The sequence below is a fragment of the Osmerus mordax genome, chromosome 2 (genome assembly GCF_038355195.1).
Source record: "Osmerus mordax isolate fOsmMor3 chromosome 2, fOsmMor3.pri, whole genome shotgun sequence".
Classification (NCBI taxonomy): domain Eukaryota; kingdom Metazoa; phylum Chordata; class Actinopteri; order Osmeriformes; family Osmeridae; genus Osmerus; species Osmerus mordax.
This window is the reverse complement of record NC_090051.1, coordinates 9,291,525-9,315,863: the sequence shown is the minus strand read 5'-3', so window position 1 is coordinate 9,315,863 and position 24,339 is coordinate 9,291,525. Positions and strand designations below refer to the sequence as shown.

Here is a 24,339-nt window from a genome sequence, read left to right as displayed (position 1 = left end):
GAAGCAGGTCCTCCTTGCACATCAAACGAATTACTGCAGTATTGTCCTTTTCAACCTAAAGAGCATATTATTTACAATCAACAGATCTTTTGAGGAACCTGCCACTTAAACTCCTGGAGCATCTGAACTTCACTGACAACTGGTAAAACTTCCATGGCGTAATTTATGACAATGTCAATCTGACCCTGAGCTCTGTGTGCAGGGAATTGCATTGTAAAACTGAGTAAATGGTCGATTGAATTTACGCTTCTTGTGCCAATGTTTAAATAATAACTTGCTGTAGCCTAATGTTGTAAAAATGGCATGCAATATACCATTGTGGCCCTTGCAAAAATGCAACTGTCCCGTTATTGCAATTCATCGCAGACTTTTTAGACTTGATTGCTTAATGCCTAAAATATTATGTGCATGCAGATTGTGAGCAAAAACCCATTGCAGTTTCAACAGGAATCATTTTAAAAGCTCAAAGATGGCGGCTTCCTTGCTCAGGATAGGACGACTTTGCCCTCTCAAGGTAATGAAATGTCACCCGACAAATCTAGCTATAGTTTCAAAGGAATAGCCCCAATATATTTTTTGGGTTAGTCGTGTTCTACAAATGTCATTTTTTAAGTGATACTTTTCTTTTTTCTTATAACACAATAGCAACTTGGCTTTCTAGTTATCTAGCCATTAGCTGTTAGCTTTAGCAGGCATACCCAAATGTCATACCTTGAAATTATTGGAACGGCGTGTTTTAAAGGTAAAAATCTAGACCAACTGTACGGAAGACAATAATTAGTATACTTATCTGTCACGCATGCTGTACACAACATACCATCTAACGTCGTCAGTCTTGCTAGCACTTTTCTTAATGTGGGGCCCACACTCATACCAAGGCCTAGTACTTTGACACGTCACAAACCAAGTGATTTTCAGTGTAATTTGAACGGATATGTTTTGTCAAAATGTAAGTGTCTGCATGCTGAAAGCTGGAGCACTCAGAGAAGAGCTCCTGCAGCAGCGCTTCTCTGCACGAAATCTGGTGGTCCCAAGAAGCCATCCAAGAAGAGCTCAAGTAAGTTTCTGAACTTCCTACCACATAATTGTCACAAGGCTAGCATTTGAGAAACAAAAAACACTTTCAGTAACACCAGCTAATGAATATTGGGGTACAAGCACTTTTCAACAAGTAGGCTATATCTGCCTTAGCATTTCGTTTTATTACATACTCCCTTTCTCCAGTGAATGTAAAGTTGTACGCAAATTATTGCTGCAATCAAGACTGAGGTTCGATGTTCCTGTAAATTGGGTCTTATGGTGACTATTTAAAGAAGTTAATGCGTAAGGTTAATTATGCCTATTTATAATTTATTTTTACAAAGCTATTTGATTTGAATATACCATTCCAGTTCATATTCCATTTGACTTTCCATATTTTACAATATTGTTAAAACAAAGCCACACAAAAGGTTTTCCACAAAAATGCATTCAATTCTCAAGACAAACACACATATATATATATATATATATAAGGTTCTATAATAACTTTTGGTCCATGAAGCAAAATGTTTAATTTTCCACTCTTATAAAATCCTAATTTAGCATAGTTAATGCAAAACTCCTGGATTTTTGAAACACAGCTTCCATTTGTACCACAGATGTGCTTGTACAACATTTGATTCTCATCAACTATGTTGATGAGAATAATGTGACGTTGTCCTCCACAGATGTCAGGTGTAGCTTATTCACTTAGTTGACTTTTAATATTTCTGTTCATTTTCTCTGAAATGCTTATGTTTACAAACTAAAGATTTTACAATCATTTAATAAAACCATGCTTGTAATGTATAAATGGTTAATGTGTACACTGTCCCTCCTCATACATTTAGAAATGATCTTAGAAATTATAAACATTGTGCCCCATTTACTTATAATCTTATAAAAATAAAATATTTTCTAGTCACCTTATGTGTTGTGTATTGAGACATCCTCCAAAATTCGTTGGAAGTAGCCTTATGGTGCACATGCTGCTAGGTAAGTGTCTTAACATGGGGGGGCTGTATGTCAAAGGTGAGGTGTATTGTGGTCTGAGCCGCATGGCAAATTTATAGAAATTAACATCTCGTCTGTTTGCCCCTCCGTCCCAGAAAAAAACGAGTCCAAAACTTACTTCGATATAGAAAAACTTGTCCAGCACAGAACGTATGTGGATTTTCCCAAGAAAGAAGTTTCCCCAGCAGTAGTTGCTGCAGCAGCAGAATCTGCTGCCACTTTTAAGCCTGCCATTGAAGCCGTTACTGCTGAGCCCATAGCTGTTGATGGTGTAGCTGCTGCTTCAGCAGCTGAAAGTGCTGCCCCTGTGGCTGAAGTCCCTGCAGTTGCTGTTGACACAACTGAGTCTGCTCCAGTAGTTGAAGCAGCTGCTCCTATTGTTGAAGCTGTAGCTGGCCCAGCAGCTGTTGCTCCCGCTGCTGCCGATGTCGCTCCAGCAGCTGAAGTCACCGCCCCAGCTGTTGAGCTTGGCATTGAAGCTGCTATACCTGCAGGTGAAGAAGCGCCAGTTGCTATTGAAGCCTCTGCTGAAACTGCTGCCCATGCTACTAAAGCTGCTCCAACGGCTGAAGCTGCTCCAGCTGTTGTAGCAGCTGTGCTTGAACCCGCCGCCGCAGAAGCCGCCCCCGCAGAAGCCGCCCCCGCAGAAGCCGCCCCCGCAGAAGCCGCAGAAGCCGCCCCCGCAGAAGCCGCAGAAGCCGCCCCCGCAGAAGCCGCCCCCGCAGAAGCCGCAGAAGCCGCCCCCGCAGAAGCCGCCGCCGCCGCAGAAGCCGCCGCCGCCGCCGCAGAAGCCGCCGCCGCCGCAGAAGCCGCCGCCGCCGCAGAAGCCGCCGCCGCCGCAGAAGCCGCCGCCGCCGCAGAAGCCGCCGCCGCCGCAGAAGCCGCCGCCGCCGCCGCAGAAGCCGCCGCCGCCGCCGCAGAAGCCGCCGCCGCCGCAGAAGCCGCCGCCGCCGCCGCAGAAGCCGCCGCCGCCGCAGAAGCCGCCGCCGCCGCAGAAGCCGTCGCCGCCGCCGCAGAAGCCGCCGCCGCAGAAGCCGCCGCCGCCGCCGCAGAAGCCGCCGCCGCCGCAGAAGCCGCCGCCGAAGCCGCACCTGTAGAAACGGTTGATGCTGAGGCTGCCCCTGTTGAAGCTGAAGTCATAGCTGAAGCTGCCCCAGTGGAGAGCGCAGAGGAGCTTGTAGACCACGCCTCAGTTGTGGCTGAAGCTGCTGGAGAGGAGCTGCAGGCAGAAGCCCAGGCGGAACCTGAACCGGTTGAGGCGTCAGAGGGTACACACCACACTCCCCTAAACCTTTTTTTCTTCTCTATGGAACCAGCAGTCTACCAACAGTCACATTTCCATCTAATATAAATATTTGATAGATATAATGTGCAATTATACCTGATATCACAAAAGCACTTTGTTCTTTGTGCATCTTATTCTCTTATTCCTTAATGCCCTGGCAGCGGGGAAGAGCTAAAAGGGATGTTTAGAAGCTAGCTCATACATTTCTCTGACAGATGCCTAAAGCTCCATTTCCTGTTTAGTGCTGGGGCCTATATGAACTTAATCCCTAGCCTATTTATTACATTATCTAGCTGCCATTTCTCCTTCATCCCTAATACCTGTGCATGTTAGCAGTCATGCGAACACAGTTCATACAATCCAATCTCAACCATCCCCTTCCTGCTTTGTATTTGGGTGCCGTATACATTTTTCATTGTCTAATTTATAATTATACTACTATGACCATCTAAAGGTGCATGCCTCCACTGAATCCAACTGCACTGCATCTTCACTTGTGATGGGTCTCTGCTTTCGCCTGCTCTGCTTACCATCGTTTGCTGTTTTTGTCTGTGGTACAAGACACTAATCCTTCTGATGGTTTTGTTTGTCGTATTTTGCCTCTGTCCCTTCATTTTGTTGGGTGCTTTTACCTGCCATGTGTTACTGTTTACATGCATTTCCCCATATTCTCATATTGCTGAATATAAATGAAAATAAACTCTTTTCAGATCCCTGAATGAGATATATATATATATATATATATAGTAGTCTTAAAAGTTTTGTAAATTGTCAAAACGACTTGTTAGTCTACTGTGAAAGATAATGTTAAGGTTACTGGTTGTTATTGCTATGTTTTTGTCCTGCCTTGTGCTTCCTCCTTTTAGTGTCTAAAAGCAGGAAGCCTTTTGGGGTCACCAGTGTGAAATTCTTTATTTTTCTCTTCTGGCTCAGAAGAGAAATTAGATAATTGGATAATAAAATTATCTAATGTCAATCACTTAATGTCACTACGCTCTGTTGTCACATAAGAGCTAACTCGCGGTAAAAATGTGATGAGCTGAAAAGACAATTTGAATTTTTTCGGTGTGCTCAAATCTTTTGCCAGTGCCCCATAACTTTTTGGGAGCACCAGTGCCACCGAGTACACGTTCATTTCAAGCCTGTGGCTCTTACACCTTCTCTGGAAGTTGCATGATATCAGTAATCTATAATTGGTCCCAGTACCTCTCTTTGGTGTTTATTGTATGACAATGTCAACTCTCCCTACCCCTCTTTGTGATCAGTGCAGTCTGATTATTTGAGTATACTTGGACGTGTGTGTGTGTGTGTGTGTGTGTGTGTGTGGAATTAAAGTACATGACTGTGAGATTGGAAGTTGGCATGCATTTTGCTGTTGACTTTAACTGATACGATGACTATTACATGCCAAAGTTGTATTGGACATTTCAGTTTTTTCCAAGTGATGCTTTGAGCTCCACCTAGGAATAGCCTAGAATGAAACTTCACTTGAGAAGCTATTCTCTTGTCCAGTCTTTCACTAGTCTTTTCCTATCTTACCCCTCATAGATGCCTTGCTGTGGATACCCCATGGGCAATTTTGTGCATGAGTGTTTGTCCAAATTGTAATTTTATCATGTGGTTCAAGACATACTGAAGTGATGTCCTTATGCATGGTTGTAATGTTCTCTCATTGCGCAAACATTTACATTAATTATGTATCCAACTTGCAGCTCAGTTGGACCCAATTCAGAAACTCTTCCTTGATTCAATACGTGACTACTCCAACAAGAGCCAGTAAGATACCTTTTTACCTGATCCTACAATTCCATTTTCCATACAGCAAACAATTAAACTTTTCTTTCTTTCAGGGCTGCTGGTGGTTTGATTGATGCTGGTGCTGACTATCAAAAAGCCTTGGGAGAGGAGTTGACTAAACTGCAGCGACTGTATGGTGGTGGAGATCTCACAGTTTTCCCAGAATTCAAGTTCCCAGGTGAGCCATGTTTCAGAAAATTGGTCATGGGACTTTGGGATGCTTTCAAACTGTTTTGGGCTCTTTGAGATTTTAAAGGGGTCATTGATTGCAAAACCGATTTTACCTTGTCATACAACAACCCAATTCCAGAAAAGTTGGGACGTTGTGTAAAATAAAATAAAAAACAGAATACAATGATTAACAAATCTTATAAACCCATTATGTTATTGGGTGTGCTTTGCCTTCGGCAAGGGCACAACCTTTGTTCTCTCACATATATATTATTGGGTGTGCTTTGCCTTCGGCAAGGGCACAACCTTTGTTCTCTCACATATATATTATTGGGTGTGCTTTGCCTTCGGCAAGGGCACAACCTTTGTTCTCTCACATATATATTATTTTCTTTTTTTTCTTTTTGCCCCCCTAAAACTCAGTCAATATTTGGCCTACATAGACAACGTAGGTGTCAAAAGTTTCGTCTTGGTAGCGATTGAGTTACTTCTATTGGAATTTACGTTCCGTTGCATGGTTTAGGCTTAAGTTAAGTTTTTGTGGCGAAAAGTGAAGCTAACGGTGGCTAATTTGCTAGCCACAGTCACTGACGTTACTAACGTCACTGCGTCACTAACGTCACGAAAACTCGCGTGACTACCTCTGGCAGAACATTAGTTTAGCAGCTCGTTAACTTCTGGGAGATAGCTAAGCTAACTGCTTTACTGCAAGGCAGCTGCAGAAACGCCACAAGCAAAGAGGCCAGGGTGATAACTATTTACTCATTTTACTTTGTGATATGACACACAGTTGTGACGTGTAATGTACAATATAGGCTGATTTTATTAAGGAAGTACATCTACTTTCGGAAACAGTCTACTATGTCACTGAAGTATTAGCATCATGACATTAGCCTCTGTTGCCCAGGCAACACATACTACAGTGGTCTATGATGCATCTGTTTTCAATCGTTAAAATAAACATTCCTCCCAAATACATTTTCGTTGTAGGATTTATTATGACATTACATTACAAGTAAACGATTTGTGGGTGAAATTATCATTACCTGTGGTTTCAAACCAGTGTTGCTCACTGAAACGCTGTAGCCTACGCGAGACGCTACAAAAACATTACACAGCTGTAGGAAGTCAAACGGTGACAGAACATGTTCGGCACTCCCCTTACTTAAATCAAAAATCTATCTAACTACCAACCTTAACGTCATTGCCACAGCCTAAACTTTGTCAATCTGTTTATAAAAATAATTAATTTCAGCCTAAACCGTACAACGGAACGTTAAACGTTGGTTGATCCAAGATGGCGCCGATGATGGCTGCCTCGGTCGTTAGGTGTGCTCTTTTTTGTCTTGTTTTGTCTGTTAATTCAGTGTTCTGCCAAGATTTCCGGGGTTCTCTAACTAGAGAAGTACTTCTAAACATCAGGACTACAACTCCTGTGGATTTATTTCCCACTTTTCTGCTTCCAGCGGCGGAATTAGTGGGAATTATAGTCAAAGCCACCCTCGGCTTTGTCCTAGCAGCGAAGCGCCGCAGGAGAGGCAAACGAGCCGGTGCTCTGGTGCGACTCCGTCGGCGTGGGGCACGCACAGCGTTACCGGGGATATTTTTCTCCAACGTGCGTTCACTGAGCAACAAACTGGATGAACTTCAGCTACTGGTGTGGAAACACAGAGACTTTCATTCATCTTCTGTTTTGTGCTTTACGGAGACATGGCTGAGTGAACTGATCCCAGACTCTGCGCTACAGCTAGCAGGTTTCAAACTGCTGAGAGCGGATCATGACCCTGTGCTCTCTGGCAAAACGAAAGGCGGTGTTTTTTTTTTTTTACATTAACAGTGGCTGGTGTGAAGATGTGACAGTGATTCTGCAGCACTGTTCTCCTGATCTGGAATCATTTTTTATTAACTGTAGATCTTTTTATTCGCCACGAGTTTGCATCATTCATTCTGGTTGGCGTCTACATGCCTCCGCAGGCTAGCGTCAACGAGGCTCAACGTATGCTCGCCAGCCAGATACTGAGTGTGGAGCATGAAAATCCGGATTCCTTGGTTATTGTGCTAGGCGACTTTAACAAAGGCAATCTCACTCAAGAACTCCCAAAATATAGACAATTCATCAAATGCCCTACCAGAGAAGGAAACACCTTGGATCACTGCTACTCTACAATCAGCAAAGCATACCATGCGGTCCCCCGAGCAGCACTGGGTCACTCTGACCACGCCATGGTCCACCTGATTCCTGCATACAGGCAGAAGCTAAAGCGCTGTAAGCCTGCTGTGAGGACATCAAAACAGTGGACCAGTGAAGCTATGGAGGATCTGCGGGCGTGCTTGGACTGCACTGACTGGGACATGTTCACGACTGCTACCAATAGTCTGGATGAGCTCACAGAGGCTGTGACATCATACATCAGCTTCTGTGAGGACTGCTGTATACCAACACGCACCAGGGTTAGCTACAACAACGACAAACCCTGGTTTAAGCTGGGAACACAAGTCTCTGACTCCCGGTCCATCAGCACCGGATCACCTCAGGGCTGCGTCCTTTCTCCTCTGCTCTTCTCCCTGTACACCAACAGTTGCACCTCCAGTCATCTGTCCGTCAAACTCCTGAAGTTTGCGGACGACACCACCCTTATTGGGCTCATCTCTGGTGGAGACGAGTCTGATTATAGGTGGGAAGCGGCCAACCTGGTGACCTGGTGCAGCCAGAACAACTTGGAGCTCAATGCTCTTAAGACAGTGGAGATGGTTGTGGACTTCAGGAGGTACACAGCCCCACTCACCCCCATCACCCTGTGTGACTCCCCAGTCAACACTGTGGAGTCCTTCCGCTTCCTGGGCACTATCCTCTCCCAGGACCTCAAGTGGGAACTTAACATCAGCTCCCTCATCAAGAAAGCACAACAGAGGATGTACTTCCTTCGGCAGCTGAAGAAGTTCAACCTGCCAAAGACAATGATGGTGCACTTCTACTCAGCCATCATTGAGTCCATCCTCACCTCCTCCATCACCGTCTGGTACGCTGCTGCCTCTGCCAAGGACAAAAGCAGACTTCAGCGTATCATCCGTACTGCTGAGAAGGTGATTGGCTGCAATCTGCCTATCCTCGAGGACCTGCACACCTCGAGGACCCTGAGGCGAGCGAGGAAGATTGTGGCCGACTCCTCCCACCCTGGACACTCCCTGTTTCAGTCACTCCCCTCCGGCAGAAGGCTGCGGTCCATCAGGACCAATACCTCACGCCACAAAAACAGTTTCTTCCCTTCCGCTGTTGGCCTCTTCAACAAGGCCAAGGGACCACACTGACTCAAATGACTTCTTGCTTAAAACACTCTGCTTTTTGCACTGCATTACAACATGGTATCTTGTACATTTGTATTTTTTGTAATATTTGTATTTTTATATTGTAATTTACGGCAACTTATATTTTATTGTATATTTAATTATATTCTAATCCCACTTAGTACTGCTAGTTTATGTACCCTTAGTATAGTTAGTCCACATATTTAAATTTTAGGTATATGTTTATTGTATGCACCTTCCTGCCAAAGCAAATTCCTTGTCTGTGCAAACTTTCATGGAGAATAAATCCCTTTCTGATTCTGAAATCAAATTCAACCAACGCAATCGCTACCAAGACAAACACAGCAGTAGTCTAGTACTGTACAGTAGTAGTACAATTTACCGGGGCAGCTTCTCCACACGGCTATATCGCACTTGGCGTTGTTACTGACAATGATCGCTACCAGTGAGCTTTTTATGAAAGCGATTTTCCACTAAATAAATGTCAAGTTTATTTACGTTTTTGGGGGCATACTTTCAGTTAGCAGATGGTACTGTTTGAATCGCGATTCCATCTTCTACTGCCGGTAACGTTGTACAATAATCTTCAAAGGGGGTTCTTTATTCATGAATGAATGCAATATGAGTAGGCTAAATTCCTTAAAATATCACGAGAAGGGAAAAACTTAAAAGGACGTTTAAATCATAGAGATTAGGTCAATTTTTACACCGGTCTGCCAAATTTATTCGTTTTGATTCAGCTATGGGGCTGCCTCTTGGAGGGGAAATGAGAAGACATCTATTTCATTCTACACTTCACTCGTATTTTGAGTTGTAAATGAGCAGCAAAAAAAAGATGCTTTTAAATCTATGTAATCTTTATAAATAATAAGTATATACCTTTCAGTATTGATGTTGCCTTTCCAGATGTGCAAGCTGACCACTAGGCACTAATGCGGGGAGTCAGGTGGCTGGGCGGTGAGGGAAGCGGGCTAGTAATCTGAAGGTTGCCAGTTCGATTCCCGGCCATGCAAAATGACGTTGTGTCCTTGGGCAAGGCACTTCACCCTACTTGCCTCGGGGAGAATGTCCCTGTATTTACTGTAAGTCGCTCTGGATAAGAGCGTCTGCTAAATGACTAAATGTAAAAGTAATGCACCCCCATACCATCAGAAAAGCAGGTTTTTGAACAGAGCTCCGATAACAAGCCGGTTGATCCCTCTCCTCTTTAGTCTGGAGTACGCAGCGTCCAAGGTTTCCAAAAAGAATTTCACATTTCAATTTGTCTGACCACCGTACAGTTTTCCCACTTTGGCAGTCCATTTTAAATTAGCTTTAGCCCAGAGAAAATGGCAGTGTTTCTGGATCATGTTCACATGTGGCTTCTTCTTTGCATGATGGAGCTTTAACCTGCATTTGTGGATGGCACGGCAAACTGTGTTCACAGACAATGAGTTCTGGAGGGTGTTTCTGAGCCCATGCAATGATTTCCATTACAGAATCATGCCTGTTTATCAGTGCCGCTGGAGTCACAAATGTAGCATCACCTTTCACGCCCCAACATTTACATACAGACCAGCCCTCTGGTGTTCTGGCCCAGGATCTCAGACACTAGTTTAGCTGCGCGCTGCTCTGTGTACTTCCACGGGAATTACAAAGGAGAAAGTTTGGAAGTTTTTAAAGGATATTAAAAATGGACCATCGTAAATGCAGTGTTCAAGGCTGTACAGGGAATGCTGACACTTTCTGAGTCTTCCTAAGGAACCAAACACTCGACGGGCTGTAATGTTTGTCTATGAGAAGATCCCTGTGCAGTTCGACCCTGAATTACACATTTGCTCAAACCATTTCAGAGGACAGTTTTGAAAACCTGGGACAATGTAAAGCAGGATTTTCTATGAAGCTGTTGCTGAAAAGAGGTGCTGTTCCGACCTTATGTTCATCACAACCGCAAGCTGTAGTATGATGTTGTTGCTAACAGTTATTAGCAATGCAAGTAGTAATTCTGAATTGGATGGTAGCAACACGTCTATAAAATGTTGGAACAAGGTCATGTGTATCTGTGTAGCATCCCCTCTTCTTTTAATAAGTCTGTATCTGTCTGGGAACTGAGAAGACCATTTGCTGGAGTTGTAGGAGAGGAATGTTGTCCTTTTTGTGGTTGATGCAGGATTCTTGCTGCTCAACAATCCTGAGTCTTCTTTGTCATATTTTTTGTTTCATGATCCACCAAATGTTTTCAATTGGTAAAAGGGCTGGACTGCAGGCAGGCCAGTTCAGCACCCAGACTCTTCTACTACGAAGCCATGCTGTTGTAACAGATGCTGTTGTATGTGGTTTAGCATTGTCTTGCTGAAATATGCAAGGCTTTCCCTGAAAAAGACAGATGTTGACTAAAACCTGTATATACCTTTCAGCATTGATGGTGCCTTTCCAGATGTGCAAGCTGCCCATTGTATAGGCACTAATGCACCCCCATACCATCAGAGATGCAGGCTTCTGAACTGAGCTCTGATAACAAGCTGGATGGTCCCTCCTCTTTAGTCCAGAAGACACAGCGCCCATGGTTTCCAAAATTAATTTCAATTTGTGTGACCACTGAACAGTTTTCCCACTTTGCCTCAGTCCATTTTAAATGATCAGATTGCAGAAGATGGCAGTTTCTGGATCATGTTCACATATGGCTAGAGATGCTCCGATCAGGTTTTTGGTGCCAATCACCGATCACTGAAATCAGTATCTGCCGATCCGATAATACCGATCACCGATCACGGTGTCGATTGAAGCATTCTATTTATTGTGTAGCATTATTTATGAAATTTATTATTCTTAACAACATTGGTATTGTATTTAAATTACGAGACGAGAGAGTATCATGAATTGACAACCATCCGTTCTATTGCAGGGAACGTGCAACATTCCAGTGTAGAAGCTCTCTCCCTTACTATAAAATGTGTAAATAATAATACAAATATAAATCTTTAAATAAAAATCACAACAATAGAATCACATTACATTTACATTTAGTCATTTAGCAGACACTCTTATCCAGAGCGACTTACAGTAAGTACAGGGACATTCCCCCGAGGCAAGTAGGGTGAAGTGCCTTGCCCAAGGACACAATGTCATTGGCCTGGCGGGGAATCGAACAGGCAACCTTCTGATTACTAGCCCGATTCCCTAACCGCTCAGACTCCTGCTCATGTGCAACATTCCACTCTCTAGAGGCTCTCAAGAGAACTTGGAGCTTATACAGTAGCTTTCCTGTGGAAAAATAATACAAACTTAACTGCAACATAAACAGGCAATAGCCAAATATCCAATAAGTTTCAAGTCAATTTGTCTGCATTTAGGAGGAGATAACAGACAGAATAAAGATAAAAGGTGCACAGGAAGTCAGCAATTAAACAAAAAAACAAAACGTATATCTATCTGTATAGTGTCTCACTCACACTCACATCCTTTACTCACTCTCTCACTTCACTCACTTCACGCACGCACTCACTCGGAGAGGGTGCATACTAGAGTATTCAAACCTTACTTCTGATTAAGCAGCATCACTGGAAGATTTGCCTTGATTAATATAAGCATCTCAGCATTTTTAGGAGTCAACCTATTCCTCTTATCTAAAATATGTCCTGCTGTGCTTAAGTCGCTCGCTATCTACACTTGTACAAGGTGCGGAGAGGAAGACTCGTGCTGCTTGTGCGAGAGCAGGAAAGAGGTCTTTATTGGCCTTTCAAAAAGCAGTGGCTGTCCGTGACTGTTTTCGTTCGAATGCGGGTCTCACAGAGTAACGTCGCACATGTGCGATTCTGAAAATTCCAACCGACTATTTTCCGATAGGCAAAAACTATGACAAACGCTATAGTATGGCTTCAAAATTTACAATTAGAGGCTAACAAGTAACACTAGCAGGTAGTAGCATTGCTACGAGTATTATGCTAGGTTGCTAGGTAACGGAAGCTAACTAAAGCTAGCTAGCTTCCGTTTTGGAAAACAAACTCTGGTGGAAGCGTCGGAAATATTTAGAACTCACGCATCTAAAGGTTAAAGAATCATTTCTTACCGTTGGCGGCCTGAAATGCCTATCTAACGTTTTATTGAAACGTCTCAGTAGTTCTCGCAGATTTTATGTCATCTGATCGGCCATGTTTGATTGTCCGTTTTGAGAACGCCGATAAAAAAAGATAATGGGAATATCGGCCGATATAGATCGGCGCCGATCAGATCGGAGCATCCCTACATATGGCTTCTTTGCATGATGGAGCTTTAACCTGCATTTGTGGATGGCAAGGCAAACTGTGTTCCCAGACAATGAGTTCTGGAGGTGTTGTCTGAACCCATGCAATAAATTCCATTACATTTAGGCATTTAGCAAACGCTCTTATCCAGAATCATGCCTGTTTTTTATGCAATGCCACCTGTGCCTGAAAATCACAGGCAGGGAGTATTTATTTTCACCCTTGTCCCTTACACAGAGATTGCTCCAGATTCTGAGAAATATTTATTATGTACTGTAGACGATGAGTTATTCAAAGTATTCGCCTTTTTTGCATTGAGGAACATTATTCTGAAATGGATCTACAATATGTAGATACAGGTTTTCACAGATTAGTGAACCTCTGCCCATCTTGACTTCTGAGAGACTGCCTTTGTAAGTTGCTCTTTTTATACATAATTTTACTGACCCGTTTGCAATTAACCTCGTTTGTTGCAAAATGCTCCTCCAGTTGTAGATTTTTAGTAATACTTACTTTTTCCAGCCTTTTATTGCCCCTGTCCCATCAAATTGGAAATTTACATTTTCATTTAGCAGACGCTCTTATCCAGAGAGACTTACAGTAAGTACAGGGACATTCCCCCGAGGCAAGTAGGGTGAAGTGCCTTGCCCAAGGACACAACGTCAGTTGTCATGACCAGGAATCGAACTGGCAACCTTCGGATTACTAGCCCGATTCCCTCACCGCTCAGCCAACTGACTCCACAATTACCCTTTTTTTTCTTAAAATTGTACTTTTCCTCAGTTTAAACATTTTATGTTTTCAATTATCTATTGTGAATGACATGATTTTAAGATTCGCAAATTCATAGCATTCTGGTTTTATTTACATAGCGTCCCAACTTTGAGAATTGGGGTTGCAATATTAAATACCATCCATGTCTATGGACGCGGGCCCACCAGCTGCTAGGTTTTGAAGTCAAAGCAGCCAGAGGAGGACTGAGGCTAGCCGTCCTCCGGCTCATGGTGCTTCCACAGACTGCCGTTGAGTTACTGTAGACCTCGGTCCTAACCTGACGAGCCTCAACGTGCATGTGTACATTTTGTCATTGCAAGCCTCGCCGGATATTTTTAACATTTACATTTACATTTTAGTCATTTAGCAGACACTCTTATCCAGAGCGACTTACAGTAAGTACAGGGACATTCCACCAAGGCAAGTAGGATGAAGTGCCTTGCCCAAGGACACAACGTCATTTGGCACGGCCGGGAATCGAACCAGCGACCTTCTGATTACTAGCCCGATTCTCTAACCGCTCAGCCACCTGACCCCCGATATGTTTCATGAAAAGGTTTAACCATGTGTGTAAAACTATTTTGATATGACCTATTTTGATAGGTGGTGCCACCAGTTCCAGATGTGTACGGTCTGGACCTAAATTGGTGACAATTCATCTGTTTTGATTTCGTTTCCAAGATATTGACCAATGAACTTCAGTAGGGGTGTGGTTCAGCAAATAGGCAAATGGTTGAATTTTAACCATCATAAATCTGACAGGATATGTCCACAAACTTTTGAGTTTGTCAGGTATTTAACTCAAATTGACCTATAGGGGAAGTTCATCCATCCATCGTCAACCGCTTATCCGGAGTTGGGTTGCGGGGGGAGCAGCTCCAGCAGGGGGCCCAAACTTCTCCAATCCCGAGCCAAATTAACCAGCTCTGAGTGGGGGACCGCGAGGTGTTCCCAGGCCAATGTGGAGATATAATCTCCAAGGCCTCCTCCCAGCTGGAAGTGCCTGGAACACCTCCCTAGGGAGGCACCCAGGGAGCAACCTTACCAGATGCCCAAACCACCTCAACTGGCTCTTTTCGACGCAAACACTGGTGTCCACCACAGTGTTTGTGGGTTACTTCCCCTTGAGGCACGTAAGACCTTGAGGCCGCAGCTCTCCACCACCGCTTCTGCAATGGAAGCTCTGCACATTGCCCACTCCGCTTGAATGCCCCCAGCCTCCGCAGGGATGCCTGAGAAACTGTGAGGTGAAGATCTCGCAGATGTTCCCAGTTCACCCACACTACTCGCTTGGGCTTACCAGGTTGAGTCTTCCCCCCCACCCAACTCACCACCAGATAGTGATCGGGTGACAGCTCAGCCCCTCTCTTCACCCGAGTGTCTAAAAAATACGGCCTCAGATCCAACGACATGATTACAAAATCCTTCCCCCCAGTCTTTGCCGCCTTGGTCTGGTCCTCGAGGCCCCTGGCCTGCACTGCCACCTGTGTAGCAGCGCACCCGACTCCCACAGTAAAGGGGAAGTATAAATGCAAAACATGGACATGGCTTAACACATCAGACAATACTTCCTAAAATGTGTAGAGTCATCACAAAACCCACAGGATAAATCCACAGTACTTGAAACATTCCCTAAAAGTTTCATTCAAATCAACTACTAAGGGACGAGGCAAATGCAAGAAAATGGGTGTGGCTTAACACAAATCTGATTGTAAATCAGAAATTGTTTAATAATCACAATAGTCACAGGATGTCCCATTACAATGTTGAACCGTAAAACTATTTTGATATCGCTCAATAGGTGGTGCCACCAGTTTCAAACGTCCACAGGCCTGGAGCTAATTTGGCCACAAATCAGTGACAGTTTGTCCAAACATCACCATTAACTAAGTTCAAGATGAACTGACTTTGAACTAAGTTTGTAAAAACTAGTGGTGGGCATAGATACATTTTTTTTAATCTCACTGTAATCTTGGCGTTAATCTAGATTAAAATGGCTCATTTGAATTCTGCCAAAGGCATTCAGAATATGTGTGCTACCCAAATAATGACTAAAAGTAAGTCTTTGAGAACGGGTTTCTCAAGCCAGGTGTCGCATTAGACCAGGAGCTCATCTCCTGTTTCCAAAATGCATCACAAACTGCTTGAGAAAGCTGTTCTACTATGATAAGTCAGATGGCTGAGCGGTGAGGGAATCGGGCTAGTAATCTGAAGGTTGCCAGTTCGATTCCCGGCCGTGCTAAATGACGTTGTGTCCTTGGGCAAGGCACTTCACCCTACTTGCCTCAGGGGGAATGTCCCTGTACTTACTGTAAGTCGCTCTGGATAAGAGCGTCTGCTAAATGACTAAATGTAAATGTTTATTAGATTAGTTAGCTTGGCTGATAGAGCTGTGCTGACGGGCTTGCCTCAGTTGCACTCAAACATCGTAGTTTGACGACGACTCTTCCCCTTCGCTACATCAGTGCTTGGCCCGGCATCTTCTGCATTAGCTAAGGGATGCTTTGCGTTTAGGTGGTATTTGAGACTGAAAGAACTCCTACAGTAAACTAATTCCGCATAGCACAAGGTGCAAACAACCTTAGTCTTGTCGAGGTTTCCATTGGGAAGCTTCTTAAAAATACATTTTCCCTGAAGCAAACCAGGCGGCTTCATAGCTGCATCCATGTTAGCACGTCACGTTTGAGGTGATAATTTCATACACAAGGCATACACACAGGTTCGAAGACTCGTTCTCGCCCCCTACAGTGCAATTTGGCTAGGTATACATCTGCGCTAAAATATCAAGGTGAAAGTCATCATAGCTTGCGTAGTATAGACCCAGCTCCCAACCCAACTTTGAGAATAGATTAACGGCAATATTTTTTTTATCGCCCGATAAGTCTGCGTTAACGCCGATAACGGCCCACCACTAGTAAAAACATATTGATATTGGCCAAAAGGGATGCCACATATCCATTTTCAAATGGATATGTGGCAGTATTGTTTTTCTGAAGCTTTTATTTTGAAACTGGGCCTCGGTCCTACTGGCCTTGCTTACTTAACACTAGAAGCGCGGTCAAATGACCCCTGAGTCTTCAGACAGGGACGTTATTACTGACACTTTATGGTCACTAGATGCGCTTCTTGCACGGAGCAAAGGCGCGTCATTTGACTACTAATCACCAAGTAGTGAATTGGAAGATTTGGTCTCGAGTCAAGTAACCTTAAATATTGTTTCACAAGTAGTTAGTTATTCGGACTAAATAGAATGAACAAGCTTATCTCTGGCATTGCATTGTGCACATGATACATTTATTTGTTTGACCTGGTAAACCGTGAATACATCTTTCAGGCTGTTTGGAAGGTGCGTATCCCATCCCCCTTCTAATGAGCGATCGCTTCAACGTATAGTCAAGTTACTGTCAACATTCCAAGCACTCCAATGCTTACACAGCTTTCACCACCTCAATAATAGGCCAACATTTCCTTTAGCTTTCTAAGATGTTGTAGAATACTCATTTATTGGAACTCACTAGACTCATTTATACCTCTTAATATTTCAGAAATTCATTTATTTGTTGTGTATCCGCTTTACAAAACCGGCTGCTACTTCATGAAGTCCTTATTGCTTCCGCTAATGTGGTAACATAAGAATTGCATCTACACACAAATGGCTATGTTGTAAAGCAAATGCACTTAATATAATTCAATTACTTTTGTTGTCATAATTACATATTTGTGCAAGGGAGCCCTTGCGACATCTGCTGATAGAAAAGCGAATCACAGCCTAGGAAGGCAGGGAGAAAATGTCCAAATGCGCAGCCGGCAGCAATTGAACAGACACAGGAAGAATTTAGCTTTAAACTAGCTTCTCTGTTTCAGGGGTGCAAACTCATCACCTTTTGGCGAAATTTGCAGTTTTTGATCCAAAATAGGTCATTTGTGTAGATCTGCAATAAAAATATTTGTAAAAAAATATGTGGGGGGGGGGGCTAACTAATGTTATCGAGTGCGAAGATATAAAAAAGAAATTCTCTCTTCACTGCTGGGTGCTTCTCATGATATCGCACCCTGTCTGAAGGTGTGAAAAGGTCTAAAATATTTCAAGGGGGATTTCTCTGCTAGAGCATTCCAGATTTACCAACATTCAGATAGGCGTATATTCAACTGTTTTCCGATTTCAATGTATGACATAATTTGAAAGCTTACAATCTGCACCCACAATATGTAAAAAACTGAGAAATGACCTTGGCCGACAACAGCCCCTTTTCACCAGTGTGTGTGGAAATTCTAAGTTATAGGCTTACTTGATGTTTGCCTCCATGTTGATGCTTAGCCTAATGTAACAACTTTCGGAATGACAAGACAGGCAGTGTAGCCTGTAATAGGCAGTGGATAATATCATACTGGTTGAGAATGTGTATTTTGGTTTTCTGTAGGCTATTACTGTAATATTGGGACACAGTTTCACGTGTGGATGGTGGGTTACGCAACAACTAGCCTGACAGTTTGTACCAATTATGGGCATTCATTGCAGCCAGATGTAATGTTTTATTATATTGGACACCTCGTCCACCTCGTCTTACATAATGAAGTCATAATGGAAACAATGTCATTAGATGGATGTTGTAAAAACTGCTGTTAGTGACACAACCTCATATTAGAAAATTGCTATATTGTAATTTGCCCTTCATATTTATGATTGCTGATGATTTGCAAACAGATAAATTAATTTTGTCATGATGAACAATATCATATTCCTGGCTTAAATCTAGGTGGAGGTGGTAACATTCTGATCATGTGTACCATGCCTACAACTGGCTCAAGAAAACACTTGTAGCAGCATCAAATGTAGCCTATGATTTTTAATCCATGCAGTCTTCATAAATAATAAGTATGCATACTTATTTAAAATATACAGAAATATCAGTTGTAAAATTTCAGTAACAAAACGGACCCTTCGGCAACCAGAAATTGTACCCTCTTTAGTTATGATTAAAAATGACAATTATCACGTTAAAGCCTATTACATGTAATATTATTAAACTTTTGTTTACACATTTCGTAACCTGCAAAATGTGGCTGTTACTGGGTAGTTGAACATGGCATTAAAGCCATTGTTTTCCCCTACACAGTTCACAACCAGAGGATGCAGAACATTTCAGCCTCCGATTTTTTGTTTTATAAAACCTTTTCATGAACTCCTTGTAGTCCAAGGCCTCCTGGTCTGGTCCATTGATGGCGACATTACAACAAGTACCGTAATTTTCGGAAAATAAGCCACGGCTTGTACTCCGATTTTACAGTTTTCTTGTGTGGCTTATATTTCGAAGCGGTTTATAGTCCGGTTTTAGAACAAAAAAGTGGCTTTGTCTTTTTAATTTAATGCTTTAATTTCTATTTAATGCTCAACACTTGAATGGGGGCTTATTACTTGAAAGAGGAATTATTTACTGTGTCGTCTCAGTTACACTATCAGGGCTTGGAAATACAGTGACTTGCTAAAGTAGGTAAATGGCTAGTAGAACACAACATTTCATAATAATTTCAGTTAAACAGCTGCAAGACCCAGTGAAATGTTATAGGCTAGCTAGCAAAATAACGCTAGCATCGCTAACAACATATAAGTGTTTATGATCGTGTGGACAATAAGACACAGACTCTTTTCATAACTTGTATTTTACCACTTCTTGACATCGCCATTCGAACAGCCCTCACTGATTTCACGTAATGCTTTCAGCATTAAGCTTATGGCAACTCCCGAGGGACAAAACACCCTTGTCCGTCACATAGAAGCTAAACTTATACTATATAGACGTAACAATGGATTCTGCCACTAAATGAGTGACTTGGCTTTATTTCTGGACATACTATCCACAAACGAAGTGTGTTACACAGTGCTGAAAGATCGCCTATACTCGTGCATTGCTCTTGGTACCCAGAATGTCCTGCGGCAAGCTGAAAGGGCCATTTGGATATTTATAAAATCATTCGGGGGCCGTACAGAATTATCAACTTAAAAATGTGCCTGCTATATTTGGTCAAACATTTAATTAACTCACCCCTAATGTGATGGCTGGAACTGCTTCTCTTTGGTGAGGTTTGTGATGTTAGCTGGCACGGATGCAGCCTGCTTTGACTAGGGGTGCATCAAACATTTCTTGGGGGGTATCATGATTACGGAAAGGGATCGTATTACTTTTTTATCTTGCTACCATTTTTGAGACTGCTTATCGATCTGAGTGTTAATCAGGCGCGGAGCCATACGTTGTAAACATTCGGGGCTTAGCCCAAACAACAACGTATTCTGGGTTTGATTTGCCAGAAAGGAATTCCACACTTAATGCGAGCGCGCAGAGTGTGCGAGCGACATTTTTTGGTACATTGGTACGCAACGCTGCGCCCCTCCAGGGTCCTCTTCCACATATTAAAATAGTGCTGCTGCCAACAAATAATGCACCTAATAATATGGTTCCAGGTGTCCAATATCACCTGATAATGGCCTCCGCGGAAGCCATTATCAGGTGCGCGTCGGACAGTTCACGCCTCCGCATCGTCCACTATCAGGTGATATTGGACACCTCGTCGGGCATTATCCCGCTTATACCATGGTCACTTGCCAACGATTTTTTTTTTTACAAACATTAATTTATGTTTTCAGGCGTTTTGCAAAAGAAATCTAATGTTTTTAAAAGTTAGCCAACTCTGATATTTTATAGTCCGCTCAGCTCATAGAACCAACACCGGCTTTCCCTTGGCTGAGCTATTAGCCCGAAAGCTAACGTTATGCTAGCAAGATTCAGAGGCAATAACATTGTGTACGGTTGACAAACAGTAAATATAATTTGACAGTATGTTTAACAACATGACTAGCCAGCTATCGAGCCATGTCATTGTCCCCAAATAAAATCAAGATTAAGAAGAAAATAATCGGCCATGTGTAGAGTTGCTGCTACTGTCGTGTTGGCCGCAGCCTGTCTGAAGTAGATTGACTAGCGAGGTGAATAGCGAATGGGATATGAGATGAGCGGTTACGTGACACTGACACACTACATTCAGAAAAGTAACATTTTTCAAATAGGTTAAAATAAATAGTCACTCATTGTTGTAAATACAAGTTAGCTTGTTAAAGTATTTCAAAATTGTAAATGGAGGCTTTGACTCCGTCCCTCTTGTTATGGTTACTTATTTCAGACACTTTGTACAGGCTCATATACTATGTAGCCAGCAGAATAATTTTGAACGGTGAAAATACAGTTTTGCTGCAATTACGTAGTAGGTGTCTGTTATCACCCGATAATGGACACCCCTGCAGCCAATCAGAATCGAGTATTCACCCAGACCATGGTATAAAGTTTAGATAATTTGAGTGTTCACCCTGATTGGGAATGTTGTTTAGTTAGATGGCTATCCAAGCTGTCCGTCAGTGTCCGCTGAACAGTGTGTCTGGGCAAGTAATCAATCGTGAGCATTGGTCTGCTCAACGTTAGCCGGCGCAACGGTATCGTTGTTTGCTTTCAAACTGCGTTTTATATTCCAGTGCGGCTTATACTCCGATTTACAAACACAAAGTGCTCATTCTGGGGGCTTATACACGATGCAGCTTATTTTCTGAAAAATAAGGGTATCACTATAACAAGTATCTGTTACGCACGAGTTTCTTAAGCTTTTCCTTTGAAAACTTCTAGGAGAATGTTCTCTGGCAGCGCTTTTCCCAGTGCACTTTGCTTATTACAATACAACTCCACCACACCGATGTAATGCCGCGATTGCAGTTATGAACTAAAGAAATCCACCGATAGTAACGCTTGTTAGAAAATTGTTTTCCATGAAGACACCTGTCTGAGTTTTTTTCTTAAGCAGGAAAAATCCTGAATATGGAGACTGCTGGTAATGGTAAACAATTTCCAGTAGCGAAAATTTAACAAATTACCATTTCAATTCATAGTAAGTAGTCAAATCTGGACCAGATTACCAAGGAGACTCGAAAGACTCTTCAAAACAGAGTAAATCTCTGTGAAGTCAATGTCTGCTCCACACGCTACCAACTCCTTCATTTTCATTTTTTAAAGCTTTCAATTCAAAGTTTGAGTGTTCGTTTGCCATGCAAGTTTGTTTTTATTTCTCTGATAGCCTACAAGTTAAAAAGACAGGGTCACTGAGAACTGACAAAGTAAAGGGCAGTGGCATGCCTTGCCTCTTAGACAGACTGTCAGACAGACTCCATCCGTCCGTGATTCTAAAATCTCCGGCAATTATTTCACATAGAGAAGTATAGCCTATTTACAGGTTGATGTGTGATGGAGTGACACAGGAGAAATGGCAAATTCATGCCTGTTTCGTGCACATTGATGCAAATTTACTGATTTTAAGAGACTGATCAGCAACCCAATTTGTGATTTAATTTAGTTTAAATTAGTTGGCATGTCATGTATTAAAGTATATTATTAAAACTGTACCCATTTGAACGGTTGACAATTTTATCATAATTAATGACACATGTATTTCAATTGGTCTTTAACCTAATCCCCTGTGCTTTTCAGAGCCTAAATTGGATGAAGTCTCCTCCAAGTGAAAACCGACAGTCAGCTTTCAGGCGTTGCCTTTTCCTGTTATATGAAGTTGAAGTCCAGATAATTACCAACTGTAATCAGGTCAAAGCTAAAACAGTTTCCAGTAATTTTGTATGTGGAAATATAACAGTAAATTGTCATTATTTGGGAGTTAGACACGTGTTGGAAGATAGGATGATTTTTGAGCTGTGAAATATGCTTTGTCTGAGCGATGCAGGAATGAGCTGAATGTGGAAGTAAATAAACTCATCCATATTTTTCTCCTTGTCTTTCATGCGTAGAGGTCATTAATAGAATATAATGGCTATTCTGTGAAAAAGGACCATGGTCCTTGCAAGACCATGAACACTAATGTAGATTAATTTGATGGCATACTCAAATACATGGAAACCACTTATACATAAGTGGGCTGAGACAAATGACTGATTACCAAATAACAATCAACTGAGGCAGGAATGTGTGAGAGAAATGTATTTAATAATTACTTTGTAAATTCAGAAGATTAATGCTGGTTTTTTTAATGGATGAAGACTAATCTTGATATCATTTAGGAATCTTGACAATATAACTGAACAGAATGTATCGGGTATGTATGTTATTTGCAGAAAGGAATTCCAGGATCAAAAAGTAAATTTCTGAATTTACAAAAATCTGTACATGTAAAATTAAAGATGTCAGGGTTTTCATTTGAACTCATGGATTTATAGAACATTCATTGTTGCCATACCAATGTGTTTGTTATGAATTTGTGTTCTCACAACCGACACAAACACGCATAACAGAACAAGAGTAATTACAAACATTACACAAAGGAACTTTAAATAAATATAAAGCATGAAAGAAGATGCTCAGAGTATGCAATGAAATGGGTTGAAAAAACTCAGTGCTTCTCCCCTCAGAATTTCTCTGAGGGGAGAAGTGTGAAGACAAAGTTAGCAGTATGAATCTAATATCCCAATTAAGTGGATTACAGATGTTTTGAAAGACCTCCCCAAACCCAAATGCACGATCTGTGCATTTGTAGTTATCTTTGTAATTCACATCTCCATTGTGAACATTGCAAACTTGCGGTTGGACTAACTTTTTTATTGTGAATATTCCTATGGTAAAAACTATGACATGAGAGACACCCTGCATATTGTAGCCAATGCCATGCATTCCTGTGGATGAAATCAAACACTGACAGCTGTGACACCCACCGCTGTTCTATGGCACCCAGCTTAGCTGTCTGAAGGTAACAGAGGGGATTAATATCTGTAAGGATCACAAACTTTGATCCAAGCAAATAACCCCTGAACTTTTCAGTGACCGCACATTTTAAAGCAAGTAACTCCAGTTTCATGCTACTGTAATTACGGTCATTCTTCTCAGCATGGCGTAGCCTGCGACTTGCGTACGCTATCACTCGTTTGGTGTTACCTTGCTGCTGATATAACACTGCACCCAATCCATGCTGGCTAGCATCTGTCTCAACGACAAAGGGGAAAGTGAAATCAGCAAAACCCAGTATGGGGGCAGAAGTAAACTTCTCCTTTAACTGTTCAGAGGCCTGACTGCACTCAGGAGTCCACATTGACTTAACCCTTGTGTTATCTTCGGGTCATTCTGACCCATCAGTCATTGTGACCCACCGTCGTATTGCGACAACTTTAACGCATACAAAAACAAAGTGAAGCATTTTCTTTTTCATTGCGAAAGTTAAAAGAAAATTATTTTAATTTGTTTTTGTATTGGGTAAACACAACGATGGTTCGTTATGAACCTTTGGGTCATGTGACCCGAAGGCAGCACAAGGGTTAAACATACGATTCCCCTTATCTACTTTTCCTTCACGCAAACATCCCAAAAAGGACCTAAGCTCTTTGACACTGGATGGGATCTCCCACTTCTTAACAGCAGAGATTTTACTTGGGTCTGTCCCCACACCCTCTGCTGACACCTCGTGACCAAGAAACTTCAGTTTTCTGTAGGAAAGCACGCTTCTGCAGTTTTACTTTAACCCTCGTGCTGCCTTCGGGTCACATGACCCAAAGGTTCATAACGAACCATCATTGTGTTTACCCAATTTTACCCAATACAAAAACAAATAAAACTAATTTTCTTTTAACCATTCCAATGTGGGGGGTCTGAGACAGCCCGACAGTTAAAAGAAAATGCTTCACTTTGTTTTTGTATGAGGTAAATTTGTCGCAAT

The 24,339-nt window shown here is 42.3% G+C and overlaps 1 protein-coding gene across 3 annotated transcripts; it reads left to right on the top strand.

Moving 5' to 3' along the window:
• Window positions 1-22,405, top strand: LOC136958630 (transcriptional regulatory protein AlgP-like). Of its 3 annotated transcripts, none has more exons than XM_067252677.1 (7): window positions 1-142; window positions 439-514; window positions 955-1,057; window positions 2,130-3,302; window positions 5,032-5,095; window positions 5,170-5,294; window positions 22,116-22,405. In XM_067252677.1, the coding sequence occupies exons 2-7, from the start codon at window positions 470-472 to the stop codon at window positions 22,145-22,147; spliced, it is 1,542 nt and encodes a 513-aa protein (XP_067108778.1). In that variant the 5' UTR covers window positions 1-142; window positions 439-469; the 3' UTR covers window positions 22,148-22,405. The 3 variants fall into 3 exon arrangements, with proteins under 3 accessions (XP_067108778.1, XP_067108771.1, XP_067108786.1); XM_067252670.1 differs by having other exon boundaries at window positions 415-514; XM_067252685.1 differs by having other exon boundaries at window positions 13-142; window positions 448-514.
• The last annotated feature ends 1,934 nt before the right edge of the window (window positions 22,406-24,339 follow it).

Coding starts and splice junctions, on each gene's coding strand:
- LOC136958630 (XM_067252677.1), top strand. CDS start 470: ATGGCGGCTTCCTTGCTCAGGATAGGACGACTTTGCCCTCTCAAG. Junction 3,303..5,031: donor ACCGGTTGAGGCGTCAGAGG/GTACACACCACA, acceptor TCCAACTTGCAG/CTCAGTTGGACCCAATTCAG. Junction 5,295..22,115: donor CCCAGAATTCAAGTTCCCAG/GTGAGCCATGTT, acceptor TGTGCTTTTCAG/AGCCTAAATTGGATGAAGTC.